Source organism: Leptonotus elevatus, chromosome 19, assembly GCF_054856555.1.
Source record: "Leptonotus elevatus isolate MCC_2025b chromosome 19, RoL_Lele_1.0, whole genome shotgun sequence".
Taxonomy (NCBI): domain Eukaryota; kingdom Metazoa; phylum Chordata; class Actinopteri; order Syngnathiformes; family Syngnathidae; genus Leptonotus; species Leptonotus elevatus.
In genome coordinates, this window is record NC_141257.1 from 9,312,586 (window position 1) to 9,326,516 (window position 13,931).

At 40.0% G+C, this 13,931-nt stretch overlaps 1 protein-coding gene across 9 annotated transcripts in view; it reads right to left on the reverse strand.

Annotated features, from left to right (window-relative positions):
- Positions 1-13,931, reverse strand: part of akap9 (A kinase (PRKA) anchor protein 9) — a 43,639-nt gene that overhangs the window by 10,593 nt on the left and 19,115 nt on the right. For 4 of the 9 annotated variants that reach the window (XM_086061916.1, XM_086061915.1, XM_086061914.1 and 1 more), the window contains 12 exons: positions 13,622-13,784; positions 10,951-11,045; positions 10,649-10,766; positions 9,719-9,757; positions 7,631-7,863; positions 6,983-7,102; positions 5,618-5,638; positions 4,140-4,313; positions 3,659-3,763; positions 3,427-3,579; positions 2,059-2,145; positions 10-825 (listed from right to left, as the gene is read on the reverse strand). In XM_086061916.1, coding sequence (XP_085918042.1) covers positions 10-825; positions 2,059-2,145; positions 3,427-3,579; positions 3,659-3,763; positions 4,140-4,313; positions 5,618-5,638; positions 6,983-7,102; positions 7,631-7,863; positions 9,719-9,757; positions 10,649-10,766; positions 10,951-11,045; positions 13,622-13,784 — 2,124 coding nt within the window. The remainder of the gene's footprint in view (positions 1-9; positions 826-2,058; positions 2,146-3,426; positions 3,580-3,658; positions 3,764-4,139; positions 4,314-5,617; positions 5,639-6,982; positions 7,103-7,630; positions 7,864-9,718; positions 9,758-10,648; positions 10,767-10,950; positions 11,046-13,621; positions 13,785-13,931) is intronic. The other 5 variants (XM_086061922.1, XM_086061917.1, XM_086061918.1 and 2 more) reach the window with 4 other exon arrangements.

Sequence of the window (13,931 nt, forward strand, 5' to 3'; positions counted from 1 at the left end):
TTTTTTTACCTCCAGAGCTGCTGATGTCTTGGGATGCTTCCCGCCCGTCATCTGCATCATCAGATCCAGGAGCCCTGCCAGCCTTTTCTCATACTGCGCCTCCGTCGAGCTGGAGAGCAGCTGCTTCCGGAGCTTGTGATTGTTCTGGATGCCACTTAAACTGGCCTCAAGCTCAGCAAGCTTCTGGTTCAGGTGGCCCACCTTGTCACCCGAGTGGTCTTTGGATGCCTTCTGCTGAAGGGCATCCAGGGTGGCTTGGCTGACCAACGCTGCGGCCACTTTCTCCCTTAAATGCTCCTCCAGCTGGGACACTTGCCCCTGGAGCTCTTCAGCATACTTTCGACTGCGGCTCAGCTCGACGTCTTTCTTGCCCGATGAGTCCTCCAGCTCCCGAATGCGGAGACTGAGCTCATTCACGCTGGACGCGCCGCTCTTCTCCAGAGCTTGGAATTGGGTCTGCGCCGTCACAAGGTCGGTGGTTTTCGGCCTCAGGGTCTCTGTGAGGTCCTCAGAGTTCTCTACGCTCTTCTCCAAACGTCGGTGTGTCTCCAGCAGCTCGCTGTCCTCCGCTTTGAAGGCGCGGAACTCTCCGGAGGCCAGGTCCATCCTCTGCTTCAGCTCGTCGTACTCGTACTCCTTACCCGTGTGAGCCTCGTTGTCCTCTTTGCGCTCCATGTGGAGCAGCTCCTGTTGGAGTTTGTCGATGACGGCGTTCAGCTGCTCCAGTTCCTCCTCGCTCTTGCGTTTGACACGTTCCTGCTCGCTGCGCAGGCATTCCACCTGCGACTCCAGGTCATTTATCAGGGCATCTCGCTCGTCTATTCCCTGAAAAGATCACCAAAAAATATTAGCACATAGTACCAAATAAATGGTTCTCGCTCCCTCCTTTGGACGAAACCTTTGAGTCTCCGCTTTAAAAATATGTTCATTATTTTGTAACTCATTTTGGATTAGACCAGGGGTGGGCTAAGTAAACAAATAAACTATTTTACATATTTACTACTACCTTAGATGTTTTCAGTTTGTCCCCGTAAAATTGTTAATTGCTCATTTGCTTCGTAAAATTGGTGAATTTATATTTTTTAAACAAATTAAACATTTCTGTCTATGCTTGAGATGTCCTATCCATTCAAGACAAAAGCCAAAAACATTAAATTTGAAAAATGTTTTTTGCTGAATAATAGTTCATAAAAAAACATCACACATAAAAATTCCTAATTATTTTAGTTTTTCCTCTTAATTTGTGAATTCAAATGTATTTTTTACATTCATTTGACTCAATAAACAATTTGTTACTTTACTATGAACTTTACTTTACTATGAACTATGAAAAAAGTTCCCCTTTATTTTATTAATAAATTGGTTGATTAATTATCAATAACTTCATTATAGCAACATTTAAAAACGAGAGTGAGGTATTCTTTTATTAAATTACCGGTAGGTATGTTAAAAAAATATTAATTTCACAACGATACCAGTACGAATACTCAACTCTTGAGTAGTCCCCGATACCACTTTTGATACATGAAATTTCCCCCCCAAAAAAACAATGACAGATCTTTTTCAAGAAAGACCTATGTATTCCAAAAGAGCATTTTTTCCTTAAAATTGCATGAAATGAATGGCAAGTTTCTTCTCATTTTTAGTTCCTGATCGTAACAATGCCAATACCTGGTATTCGTCCTCGTCCATCCTTATTAATTTCCTATAAATTTATTACAATTACATTTAAAAGCTCAAAAAAATTATGATGCATATTTAATTTTATTTTTTTACCTCATCTCTGAATAACTCTGAATGGCCCATGTGTTTATATAACAAATTAAATATGGCCCTCAAACCCACCCCTGGATTATACATACATTTCTAATGTGGAGATTTTACAGACAGAAACTCAAGAGTTTTAACGAACCACCACAAAACGAGCACATGGATTTACTTACCAAGACAAACACAACACCAAAATGGATGCCACCAAAAATGAAAACACCACACACGACCATGAAGCTATGCACACACCGAATCCTATTCCGTGCGTGCATAGACATGGCTTGTTACCTTGTTGCCAGACGTTTTCTCCATGTGTTGGAGCTTAGTGTTCTGTTCATTAAGAAGTGCTATTGCCCTGTCCTTCTCCTCCATCACCTTCAAGAGTCAAAAGATTATAACGTGATGGATTGAACATGCCATGACAAAAATAAGAGTCCAGAGTCGGCCCGAAGACGAAAGGCATGAGGTTTAAGTTGCCCTGCACTGGATGCGATCTGGCAGACATGGGAAATGCTCAGTTTTATAATCTATTTTCTTTTCTTTTTTTCTATCTCAGTGTTTCCCAACCTTTCCTGTTTAGTTGAACACGAAGCCATTATTCTGTTTCATGAATGGTATAATAGTAACAACAGGTGAATAGTCAGGTTTGTTTTCTTTTCTGCCATCCGGGGGAGGAGTATTTAATTGCTCTACGTGTCACTATATGTCTTCGGCATAAATAGACTAGATTACAGAGATCACATCATTTGTTTGTACATAAAAATAATTTCTGGAACAATTTGATTGAAGTTGGATAATTTCCCACAGCACATTTTGGTTGGAAACACTAGTCTAAGTGCTATTTACACCAAGTGGGTATTATCTACACGCTAAACTAATATCCTTAGATAATTTCCATTTGGCATTTTGCAAGAAAACCATATTCATGCAAATAGTGGCCGATGGGGAGAGGGGAGGGGATTTGGATGGGTGGCATTTATTTACATCTAGGCTGTTATTTGAGGGGAGGCCTTCAATGCATTTTTGGCAAACCATTAAACAACCTTAGCAGCATGTTATAGTTTGATATCAAGTGAAACCAGCACTTAAATCACAACAAAAACAATTACAATAGTCGACTTTTATGAAGGCAAACAACACTGTGGAGCAACCACTTCAGAGTCTACTGGAACACTTAACGTCATCATTTTTAACACTGCGTGGGCAAATATTTTACAACATGTGCCACAGTCTGTGCATTGTTTATGTACTTTGGTGGTTGTCGCTGATTTGGTTTGATTTGCAAAACAACATTGTGGAGCGACCATAGGTCAGAGTCTGTTCTTATAATGATTACCACTTTTTTCAAATCAATTGCCATTTAGGGGTACAAGTTAGTTATGTTTACCTGGTGTTAGGATTAGGAAAAAAGGATTTTGGAAAGGTTTCTCTGACGTAAAGGGTCTCCCCCCACTACTGCTGTTATGGTTAGCAACTGAGTTAAATGGGCTCTAATGTGCGTGTTAAAAAGAAAAAAGAAATCCTAATATAGCATTTAAGAGACTGTTTGGGGTACAGTGTATATTAGAGGGAGGGCCACTATTTGAAGAAAAACTGTAGTTTGCAAAATGTGAAGTGAATGAGATCACATCATCTTTGTGGTTTTTGACAGGTTACCTTGAGCATGCTCTCCCTGGTTTCCAGGAACTGCTGCTGGCTGCTGATCTCCTTGCGCTGAATCTCCAGCTGCATGTGGAGCTGCTGCACCTCCTCGTTTTTGTTCTCCAGCTCCTCCCGGAACTGCTCCAGCTGCTCCTCCAGGTGGCAGATCTGAAGGAGAAGATGGCAGACATTAAGATGATGGACACCGATATGATCGTAGGCCAAAACAATAAAAAGGGAACACTACCTCCTTCTCTTTCCGCTCCAACGCTTCTCTTTCAGTCTGCAACTGAACCTCCAACGTGGAGTGCTTTGCCTCCGTGACGGAATCATGATGCTTCTTTTGGTCGTCCTTTGACACACAACAAAATGCATCGGAAACAAATGAATTTCAATTTCAATCCCAGTTTTGACCATCCATTCTTATACCACAGCAGAAACTAGTTGGCTGAAAATCAAACTTGGAACCTGTGGATTGTGAGGCAGGCGTGCTAACCACTACCCCACCGTGCTGCATTTCGTACCAGTTCAGTTATGTAAACATAAACACCATGACGGTAGACATCATCTGCATTGGAACAGCCCACACATTGTTCTCTAGCTCTGTGCAGTCCCTCCCTCCTCCTCCTCCTCCTCTTAAAGTCAGCCCCTCATCTCAATGCTCTCACACAGCCTCTTGCCATTAAATGCGGCTCCCTCTCACCCCCCCACCTTCCCGTTTTCCTAACCTTCTCCAGGGACTCCGCGCTGGCCAGCAGGGCCTGCTCCAGCTCGCGTACGCGGCTCTCCAGTTTGTCAATCTCCTGGTCGCGCTCGGTCAGCTCGCGGCGCAGCTGCTCGGAGCCCAGCAGCAGCTCGCTGCACCAGTCCGCCTTCTCCTTCAACTGGGAGCTCAGCTGCACCTGGTTAGTGCAAAGAGGAAGAAGGAAGGACGAGCAGGTGAAAAGACTCGCTTACGGATGCCATTTGCTACACAGTGTAGCCGGCACATACACAGCTAGCTTGGAGGTCAGCTGATCCACCTGAGAAAGGAAGGAGGGAGGGTGAGAGGAAAGAAGTGCAGGAGGTGGGGGGATTAGGGGGGGGGGGCTTTCATTCAAGGGTGACAAACCACACAGTATCATTAATCAGGGGCTAGGGGACTCGCAGGTCCACCTGGAGGAGGAAAAGGAAAAAGAGCGAGGAGGGGGCTCAATAGGAAGAAAGCTAAAAATGCACATAGTGTTTGGTATCCATAGGAAACAGAGGGAGGGGCTGGGAATACTGAATGCACTACCCGCAGGGGTGGGCAAACTTTTGTCCTTGTAGGGAATATTTCATTTTCAAAATGGACAGATGTTCCACTGAAAGATGTAAATGAGGTTTAAACAAAAAAAAAGACTAGAAAAAAAAAAAAGGTAAAATGCCTACGTAAAATCCAGCCATCCATTTTCTGTACCACTTATCCTAGTTTATTATAATAATAAAATGACTATATATTTTTTATATTTAATTAATGTTTGATTGCTTATATAAATAAATTAAGATGAGATAAAACATTTAAAAACTATATATATATATTTTTTTTACAGTTTTTGGTAGAAAATAGCTAATATTTTTTTATTTACAACCAACAAATTAACCAATTCTTAAACAGCTAAAACAAATAGCTACATTATTTTAAAAATATATCACAGGACTCTTGATATTATAAATAAAATTATTATTTTTAAAAGTATTCTAATTGAGATTATAGTTAATTCACCATTCAATAAAATAAATACAAACGTTTCTATTGCTAATATTTTTTATTTACAATCAACAGATTAACCAATTATTTAATGGGATAAATGCAAAAAATAAATAATTGCATTTGAATTAATCAATTTTATGGGGAAACTTCTCAAATGTGTAAAATAGATTAATGCTAACATAGATAATTTTTAATTGTATTATATCTGTACTTACCGGTACGGAGTTAAATGTATATATTATATTGTCTATTTTACTAATATTTTTTCATAATTTACATGACACAAATGAAAATAAATGAATTAATTAGCAAATACATTTTAAGGAGAGAACATTAATGCAACAATTACAACTCTTCATAATGTCAATTATTGATGGCCGGGTTTATAAAACAGTGCGGGCCATATTTTGCCCACCCCTGCACTAAACACTCTCCAGGGGTTTGGGGGATACATGTAGCGACTAGAAGCAGTACCTTTAACAACACTCCATCCACCTGCAATGACCAAGGAGAGAGAAGTTGGGAGGAGCGTGAAGGAGCACAGAGCGCCAAGGCAAAAAAAGGAGAAAGGTGAGCCATTGAGGAGGATGCAAAAAAAAATTACTATTTTAGGTATTAAAAAAAAGAAAAGAATATGGCTCTGGGAATAAACAAAATAGTAGGATGTCATCACTGGTCTCTCTTGAGTTTGGAAGCACAAATAATGTTAGAGAAGATGATTTAATCATTCCATGCAAGCCATACAGAGATTTAAAACAAAGTAACTATTACTATTACATTCAACTGGAACGCTTAACCTCAAAGAGGCCGTAACAAACGTCTTAATATCAGAACGGATGGACATTCCACTCACTGCATTCACCAAAGCTACATTTTGAGTGTGTGCTCTGCTGCCGCTTATAGCATACGCTAATGACTGTTACACATTAACTAACTTGTTAAAAGGTGACACGTTATGATCCAGAGTTCAGTCTACTTAAAGTAACAACTGAACTAGCAATGTGTGTATTGAGAGGAAATTTAACCGAGGCATGTTATGCCTTTCTTTCTTAACAATCAAAAATACTTCCCAGGTGTCTTTGTAGACATTCTCTGGTCAAAATACACAAAGGTTAAAGAATTACAGCATGCTTACAATCTAACATTGTTAGAAACTGCTTGGTTTTCACTCGTGGAGGCAGCACTTCATCGCAAAGCCAACTAGTCGTATATAAGCAAATCGAGAAGCAAGTTTTACATAACGCAGGATGATCCTTTTAGGAAGGTGGAGGAAGTATGCAAGTTAGTTTTCCCTACTGCTTTTTTCTTATTTTCACATGGAAGTGGATTATGATGGAATACAATGGACTTTGTCTTTAGTTCTTAGCATTCAGTGTCATTAGTGAATGGTGCTAGGTTACGCTATCTGGCAGTGATCTGCCTTTTCCTGTACTCCCGAATCCAACCAATCCCTGCGCGGAGGTCACACTAATCCTTAGTCATGTATTCGGTTTGTTTTTTTTCCTTACCTTGGCATCAATCCCAACAGTCTTCTGTCTTAATTTGAAGACATCAAACAATTTAAGACTAATAAAGGTTTTACATGGCCACTTCAGTTCGCCATTCACATTCCCAATCCTCGAGAATAAAAGACGCTTACTCTATTTCAGTTTCTCAACGGTTCTATTAATGGTTTTAATGTGACAAGAAAAAAAGCATTCATTGCATTCTGGCACTTTTCTCCCACGTCAACAAGTTAAGTGTCAAGTTCAAGGAAGCACATGTAAATCTATCGCCTCTATTGTGGTGCAGCGCGGTGTCATACAAATTGAAACAGAGCTCCCTCCCTTCTTTTCTTACCTCTTGGCTTCTTTGCTCCGAGCCGCTGGGAAGCTTCTGCTGGTTCTTTAGCTGCTGCTCCAGTAGCTGGATCTCGTGTTGGAAGACATCACGCTCATGTTCTCGGTCAACGGCTTGCTCCTAGAAATAAGGAAAAAAGCGAGTTTGCCCTCATGAACAAGATTTGATACAAAATTTTTGTCAGTATTGTACTTACAGTGGATATAAAAAGTCTACACACCCTCGGTCAAATGCCAGGTTGTTGTGATTTAAAAATCATTAACGTGCCCTCTAACGTACACAATTTGATTGATTTTTTTTTTCCAGGTAAAAATAAACAATTGAGATAATGTGGTTGCACAAGTGAACACACCCTCATAGCTAGGTATTTGGCTGCGTTCAGACTTAATTAATCAAATTCCAATTAATTTTAAATGGGAGACAGCTGCCACTATTTTAATTGACTATGATTAACACCAAATAAAGTTCTGATGTTGTAGTAGATTTTCCTGGCATTTTTTCCCCACTTCCTAACAGAAGTCAAAAGGTTTTGTGCTAACACTAACTGTTTTTCTTTTTACTGTCTGTACTTCTACTTTTACACAAGTATTTCATTTTATTTAACTACGGAGTTTGAGTATTTTGCCACCTCCAGTGTTTGTTGCTTACATCAAGGAAGCGCCGGTTCTTGTCCAGCTGCTTTTCCAGTGACTGGATCTGCTGTTGGAGATCCCCGGTTTCGGCCATGCGGGCGTTCTCCAGCTCGATCACCCGGTTGACCTGCTCCTCCAGATCGACCTCCAAGGCCTTCATCTGCTTCAGCAGGTCAGCGCTCTCCTTCTCCGCCTGGCGCTGCACCTCCACCTTCTCCTTCATCAGCTTCTCCGTCTCTTCCAGGAGATCTGAACGGGCACGGAGGTGTTATTGTGTGGACACTCTTCTTCTTTTTTTTTTTTTTTGGTGAAATGCGATTTTAGTGATGAATAGGATGCTGAGGTTATTGGAGAGTCTGAGCTGGTTTCTAACCTTGTGATGGATTTTAATGCAATATTGTATTTCGAATTGTCAAATAAGGTGGCTTTCGAAGGGGTTGACGAAAGCTTGATATACATACTTAATATATACGTGCCTTTCATCAGGCTGGGAATGCTTTTTCTTTTTATTAGGGACAATTTGTAGGCATAATCCATCTGTTGTGGTTATCATCAGACTCTCCAAACATCCCATTCACTTTTCCAAGATGATCCCCCACCAAGACGATTCTCGTTCTGCTACCACCAATGAACAATCCCCATTAGTTCACCAGGGATTTATTTATATAAAAAAAAAATACAATTAAAAAAAAGCCCCGCCACAGAATTAGCAGTGTCAAGGTGCGACAAGTGTGTGAGTGACAGACCATAACATTGCAATATTCATGCCCAGGAAGCGTCAACAGGAGGGAGAGGGGAAATTGCAATCATCTTACTGGTACAAATAAAAAAAATTAAATAAAAAAACAACTGATGATTAGGAGACTGATGTCGCTTTCATTCCGCCATGCTAAAACCAGGGCTATTACTTAATCCAAGATGCTAAAAAAATGCAGGCCAAGATTAGTGAACAGCAAAAAGCTAAAGCAAAGGTTAGTGATTGTGATCATAAGCCCAAAAGCAAGCACAAGCTTTCTCGGGTGATGCCAGAGGTGGGAGTAAGTCAGATATGAGCAAGTCTTAAGTCTTTACTTTCAAGTTTTAACACATTCATTGCCATTGACGGCTATAAACGTAAAAAATTCATTTGAACTATTTCTATTAGTTCAACTAAGAGTATGAAAACCTAGACATGTTTTTTTTTTAAATAATCTTTTTTTTTTTTAAAGAAAAGATACAAAATTAGGGGCGTCAGGCGATTAAAATTTGTAATTGCAATTAATCGCATGACTTCAATAGTTAACTCACGATTAATCACTAATTTTATATCTGTTCTAAATGTACAATAATTTTCTTCTAGGTTTTCATACTCTTGTTAACAAAAGTGAAAAAAAAAGTTCAACTAATAGAAATAGTTCAAATGATTTTTTTACGTCTATAGCCGTCAATGGCAGTGAATGAGTTAAACAAGCTTCATGTTAATGTGGTTGGAAAAAATAATCAAGCAAATGGAGTCATCACTAAATTTCAAGCAAGTCGAGTCAAGTCATTACTTGGGTTAAGCAAGTCAAATCAAGTCATACAATCTTGCTCAGTCACAACATAGATTCATTCATATTAGCCACTTCGCACACAGCGTCTAACTGTACTTTCACAGTTGTTTCGTTATCATCTATTACTTTATTGTCATCTCAATTAAACACAGAAGCGCCATGAAGCATGGTTAATGTTTGACCAGCAATCACTTAGCTAAACTGCGAAGGAAACGGAGCTTATCTGTCTGTGAGTCAATGATGACATTAGATATATAGTAGCTGCTTTCAAAAACATAATCCTTGAAGTGTAATCATCTTCAGAGCTCCTTCCAAGATATTTGCTTTATGAGGTGGCTTGTCATGAGTTTCAAGTCCAAGTCAAGGTGAGTATCATGAGTCTCTCATAACTTCTAGCCAAACAAGTCTAAATAAACTCAAGTCATGTGACTCAAGTCACCCACTTCTGTCAGGTTATGTGTGATGCTGACGGATTAGGGTTACAGATACAGCATATGATCAGTTAGACAATTCAAAAAAACATAAAGAGAGAGAGAGGGAGAGGGGCTGAGCCATGCTCAAAGTGGACACACCTGCTTCAGGTGCTGCAACCATTGCAGCTTCAACTAGGCCTACAGGGGAATAAGAAAGCACACGAGTTGGACATGCTTTGCTTTTGTGTCACAAACACGAACATCTCAGAAGAAAAAAGATGGCAGAAAAAGGGGATGGATGGTGCAGCTTTTTTTGCATTTCGTCATTCAGGAGTTTGTTAAGTAGTTGTCACAGGAAGAAGAAGCAAATAGCATGAAGGGAAGGCGTTTCTTAAATTGTCCAGTGTTGTATACTCACCCTTAAAAAGAGAAAATGTTCTGATGAGATACCTTTTTGATAACAAGAAGGGTTATGGTGCCAAAATGAACTGCTTTATGGCAAGTCAACAAACTTTACAGCAATGCTCCATTCACATATAATGATGCAAAACTAAGTTTGGATATGAGGTTACTTTGTACTTTGTACTTGTGATACATATTTAAAATACATTTCATGTTGCTAAGATAAATGTGTTACAGGTGCTGAATTAAAAAAAAACATGTGTTTAGTATACTTTAAATTTTAAAGTATAACATTTTATTTTTATTTTAAATTTCATTGCAATAAAAAAAAAATATTTTAAGGACTCCTGAAGTTGGCCAACATTACTCTAAAAACTGCAAAAAAAAAAAAATCCTGTTTGATTCACAACATTCATAGTTGAGTTATTTTGTGGGTTTACTCATGACAGACCTTGACATTGCCTAGCTAAACGTTCAACATGGGCTACATTTTCAAACAATCTTTCACCTGGTTGACCACGTCTGCAAAATTGAATGTGTTTTTGAGTACAGGAAAACCCTCAGTATGCCGATTTAATGACAAACAACTTAAGCAATTAAAAAAAATAAAAATAAAAATAAAAACACTTGTAGAACTTTTCAGGACACCCAGACTTTTTTGTCATAGGTCTTCTGGGATATACGTACAGAGCTCACGGGTACCGGCGGTTTCTCGCATGGCGTCTTGTTGCCGGGAAACCAGCTCGCGCTCCTCCTGCATTTGAAGCCTCTCCTGCTCCAGCTCCTGCAGTCGACTCGCAGTAACCTGCATTTATTTATTTTTTTAAAGAAAGAAAAGAAAAATAGACTATATAGAGAGACCATATAAAAAAGTTTTACCCCTCCCCCACATGATTTAAAAATTGAAACTTGAGTGGGTTAAACTGAAGTTAGTTCAACTTAACTAAGGCCAAGTGATACTTTGTCATTCAAAACTTTGTATTATCTACCTGCAGCTCCTGCTCCAGGTTGAGCTGGAGCTCCTCCTTCTGACGCAACTGCTCCTCCAGGGCAGCTCGTTCACCCGTGTAGCCGTCAATCAGACCTGCAAGAGATGAGACGGTTAGGTAAGTGCTTTTAAAATTTGAGTTCTTTTGTGCAGGGAGGTGCAGCCAATACAGAAAACAAAACAAAAACAAACCTCAAGGTTTCAAGCAAGCACAAACGCATTCCCGCTGCATAATTGAGGATCCGACAAGTGAGCTGCATGTCTGACCCATTTTGCTTGACATGTGGAACACGACTGAATTGCAAGTACAATGAAATGCTTCATAACAGGTCAGCAAGCATTTTGCTTTGGGATGCCATTCGGGGTCGTGGATATACAGAGGAGAGTGGCTTTCTCCAAAAACTATTAAATATCATAATGGTGCATTTAATGGCTTGATAATGGCTGCTCGTGTTGATTCAGTAGGATTACAGGGTAAACATTCCGAGCATTGCCATATTGCAGACACCTGAGCAGGACATTGTATTGAGTTTGCCTAAGGAGGGTTCTTCTCCAGGATACACAATTTGCTTCTTTCCCATCATGGCAAGATATTGTGACACTTATGTAGGTTAAATTACACAAATACAATACAATTTAAATATCACAATGAATTCATTTTGTGTAGCACTAAGGGGTTTTAATAATGCTCCACATAATAATAATAAATCAGATTTATATAGCGCTTTTCTAGACACTCAAAGACTCTTTACAATGGAATAGATACATTATTCATTCTACTTAAGTAGCCACAGCTGCCCTGGGGCAGGCTGATGGAAGCGTGGCTGCCAATGTGCGCCTACCGCCCCTCCGACCACCACCAAACATTCGCACCATGTGAGTAGCACTGGAGGCAATGCGTGTGAAGTGTCTTGCCCAAGGACACGACGACACAGGACTTGGAAGAGCGGGGATCAAACAGCCGACCTTCTGGTTACTGAACGACCGTCTCTACACCCTGAGCCACGGCCGCCACGTGTTCTCAATAGGGTTGAGTTCAAGAGATGAGCCCTTTATAGCTTGTCTTGCGTGACTTGAATTATTCAACTGTGGAAGGAAGGTCTCTCTTTTAGTTTTGTGCCATGGTAGGAAGTGACCAGTTAGAAACACCGCACATTTTATTTGCTATCACTTTCTTTCTTATAATGGAAATTCCTTACAATAAATTTGCCTAACAGAAACTTCCCTTAATAAGCCAAAAAGTTCCGCAATTTAGCGCCACCCGCCTATCTTGGAGCTAGGGACCGAGCCCAGGCTTTAAGAGCAAAAATCTGTTAAAATGTTTGTACGATACTGTAGTTGCCTATACAGTATATGCCACAAAATAGTGACAAATGCCCAACTCATTTCAGCACAAAATGGTGCCACCCCTGAGCACAATTTTGTTTTGTTTTTTGTTTTACAGCGTGGCTTCTGAGGCTTGCCTACCAAATTTCACAACAGAATCTTGCCTTCTATCACAACAATCCTGTATGTCCCATTAAATACTAAATGCAAAATTATTATTATTATTATTATCAGTATGAGCAATGAGTGTTTACCACATGGTCACGATCCTGTTTTATAGCAAATACTGGATTCCCGACTGTACAACCTTATAATGCTCAAATAAAAGAAAGATAAGCATAGAAGTCTCACCATAACTCCATGTGTTTCCAAAAGCTTGTGAAAAGTTGCTCTGTATTTGATAGACTTGAGCTCAAACTTAGCTTTGGTGTTGTTTGGTGTGCATGTGCTTGAACGCCACAGTTGGCACATGCAGGACCAGCTGTCTCTGACATGGATGGGCCGGCACTCTAGCTGATACGCCGCCACCATGACAAGATTGAAAAATGTGGTTTCTCTCACGCTCCAGTTAACTGCCCAACCCCCTCATCTTCCAAATCAATTTGGTTCTTGTGTTAACATTTAACCATATTTCCTAAAAGATCACTTGAAAATTGCAACATTATCATCTAGGGACACACCCTAAACAAATAAAATTAACTATTTTATTTTATTTTTTTCAACTAGCGCAGTGTAAACAAAGTAGAGACATTTATCAGCCTCTATCGGGCGCATCAGATAGAACCAAAATAATAACAAATGTGCATGAATACCATAATAACTGAATCGAAACGGCATTGCAGCCCCACATGCATTAACATATGATCAAAACACAAACCGTAAATATATTTGAGTACACAAAAAATGTAAGTATAAAAGTTAAATAAACTACTGTACGAATTGTAGTGTTTGTATTTGGGTGGCTTGATGCTGGCGATTGTGCGTGAGTGTGTGTGTGAGCTGGAGCCAACAGCAGCTGCTGCGCCAGTATGCTCATTCTGTTTTTGTTTTACTGTTGTCATTCAGGGCATTTATGAACGTAAGTCTTCAGTGAACAACCAATTAAGAAACATCTCTATTATTTGTGTAAGTGCTAAGCATATGCTAGCAAACAGTATATTGGATTGGTTTTAACATGTTTCACAAGACCAAGGTGAAACACGCTAAAACATGCCACCTTCCATTTTGTGTGCAACCACAGCAGGAAAAAAAGTTTGAACATCTCTGCCTTGCTGTATCCAATGAGACTTACTACTTACTGTACTAGCGCCATTTTGTGTACGTGTGTGTGCGCTTCAGATGCTCACCCTCGGCCCGGTGTAGCTCTAGGGCCAGCTGCTCACGTGCCCGGGCCTCCTCGGTGAGGCGCTCCTGTAGCTCCTCCTGCTTCTGCAGGAGCTCACTGATCTCCTGGTTGTGGCGGAAGGACTCGCGCATGAGCTCAGTCTGGGTGATGCGGGCATGTTCCACCTGACAAGTGACCACACACACAAAAAAAAGTTTGATGTTGTTTGTTGTTTTTTTTTTGTTTTCTTGTCAACTCATTTGCTCCCAAAAACGTATAACTATGTTCTATTATAAATGCCCCAAACATGTAGTTATACGTTTTTTAATGCT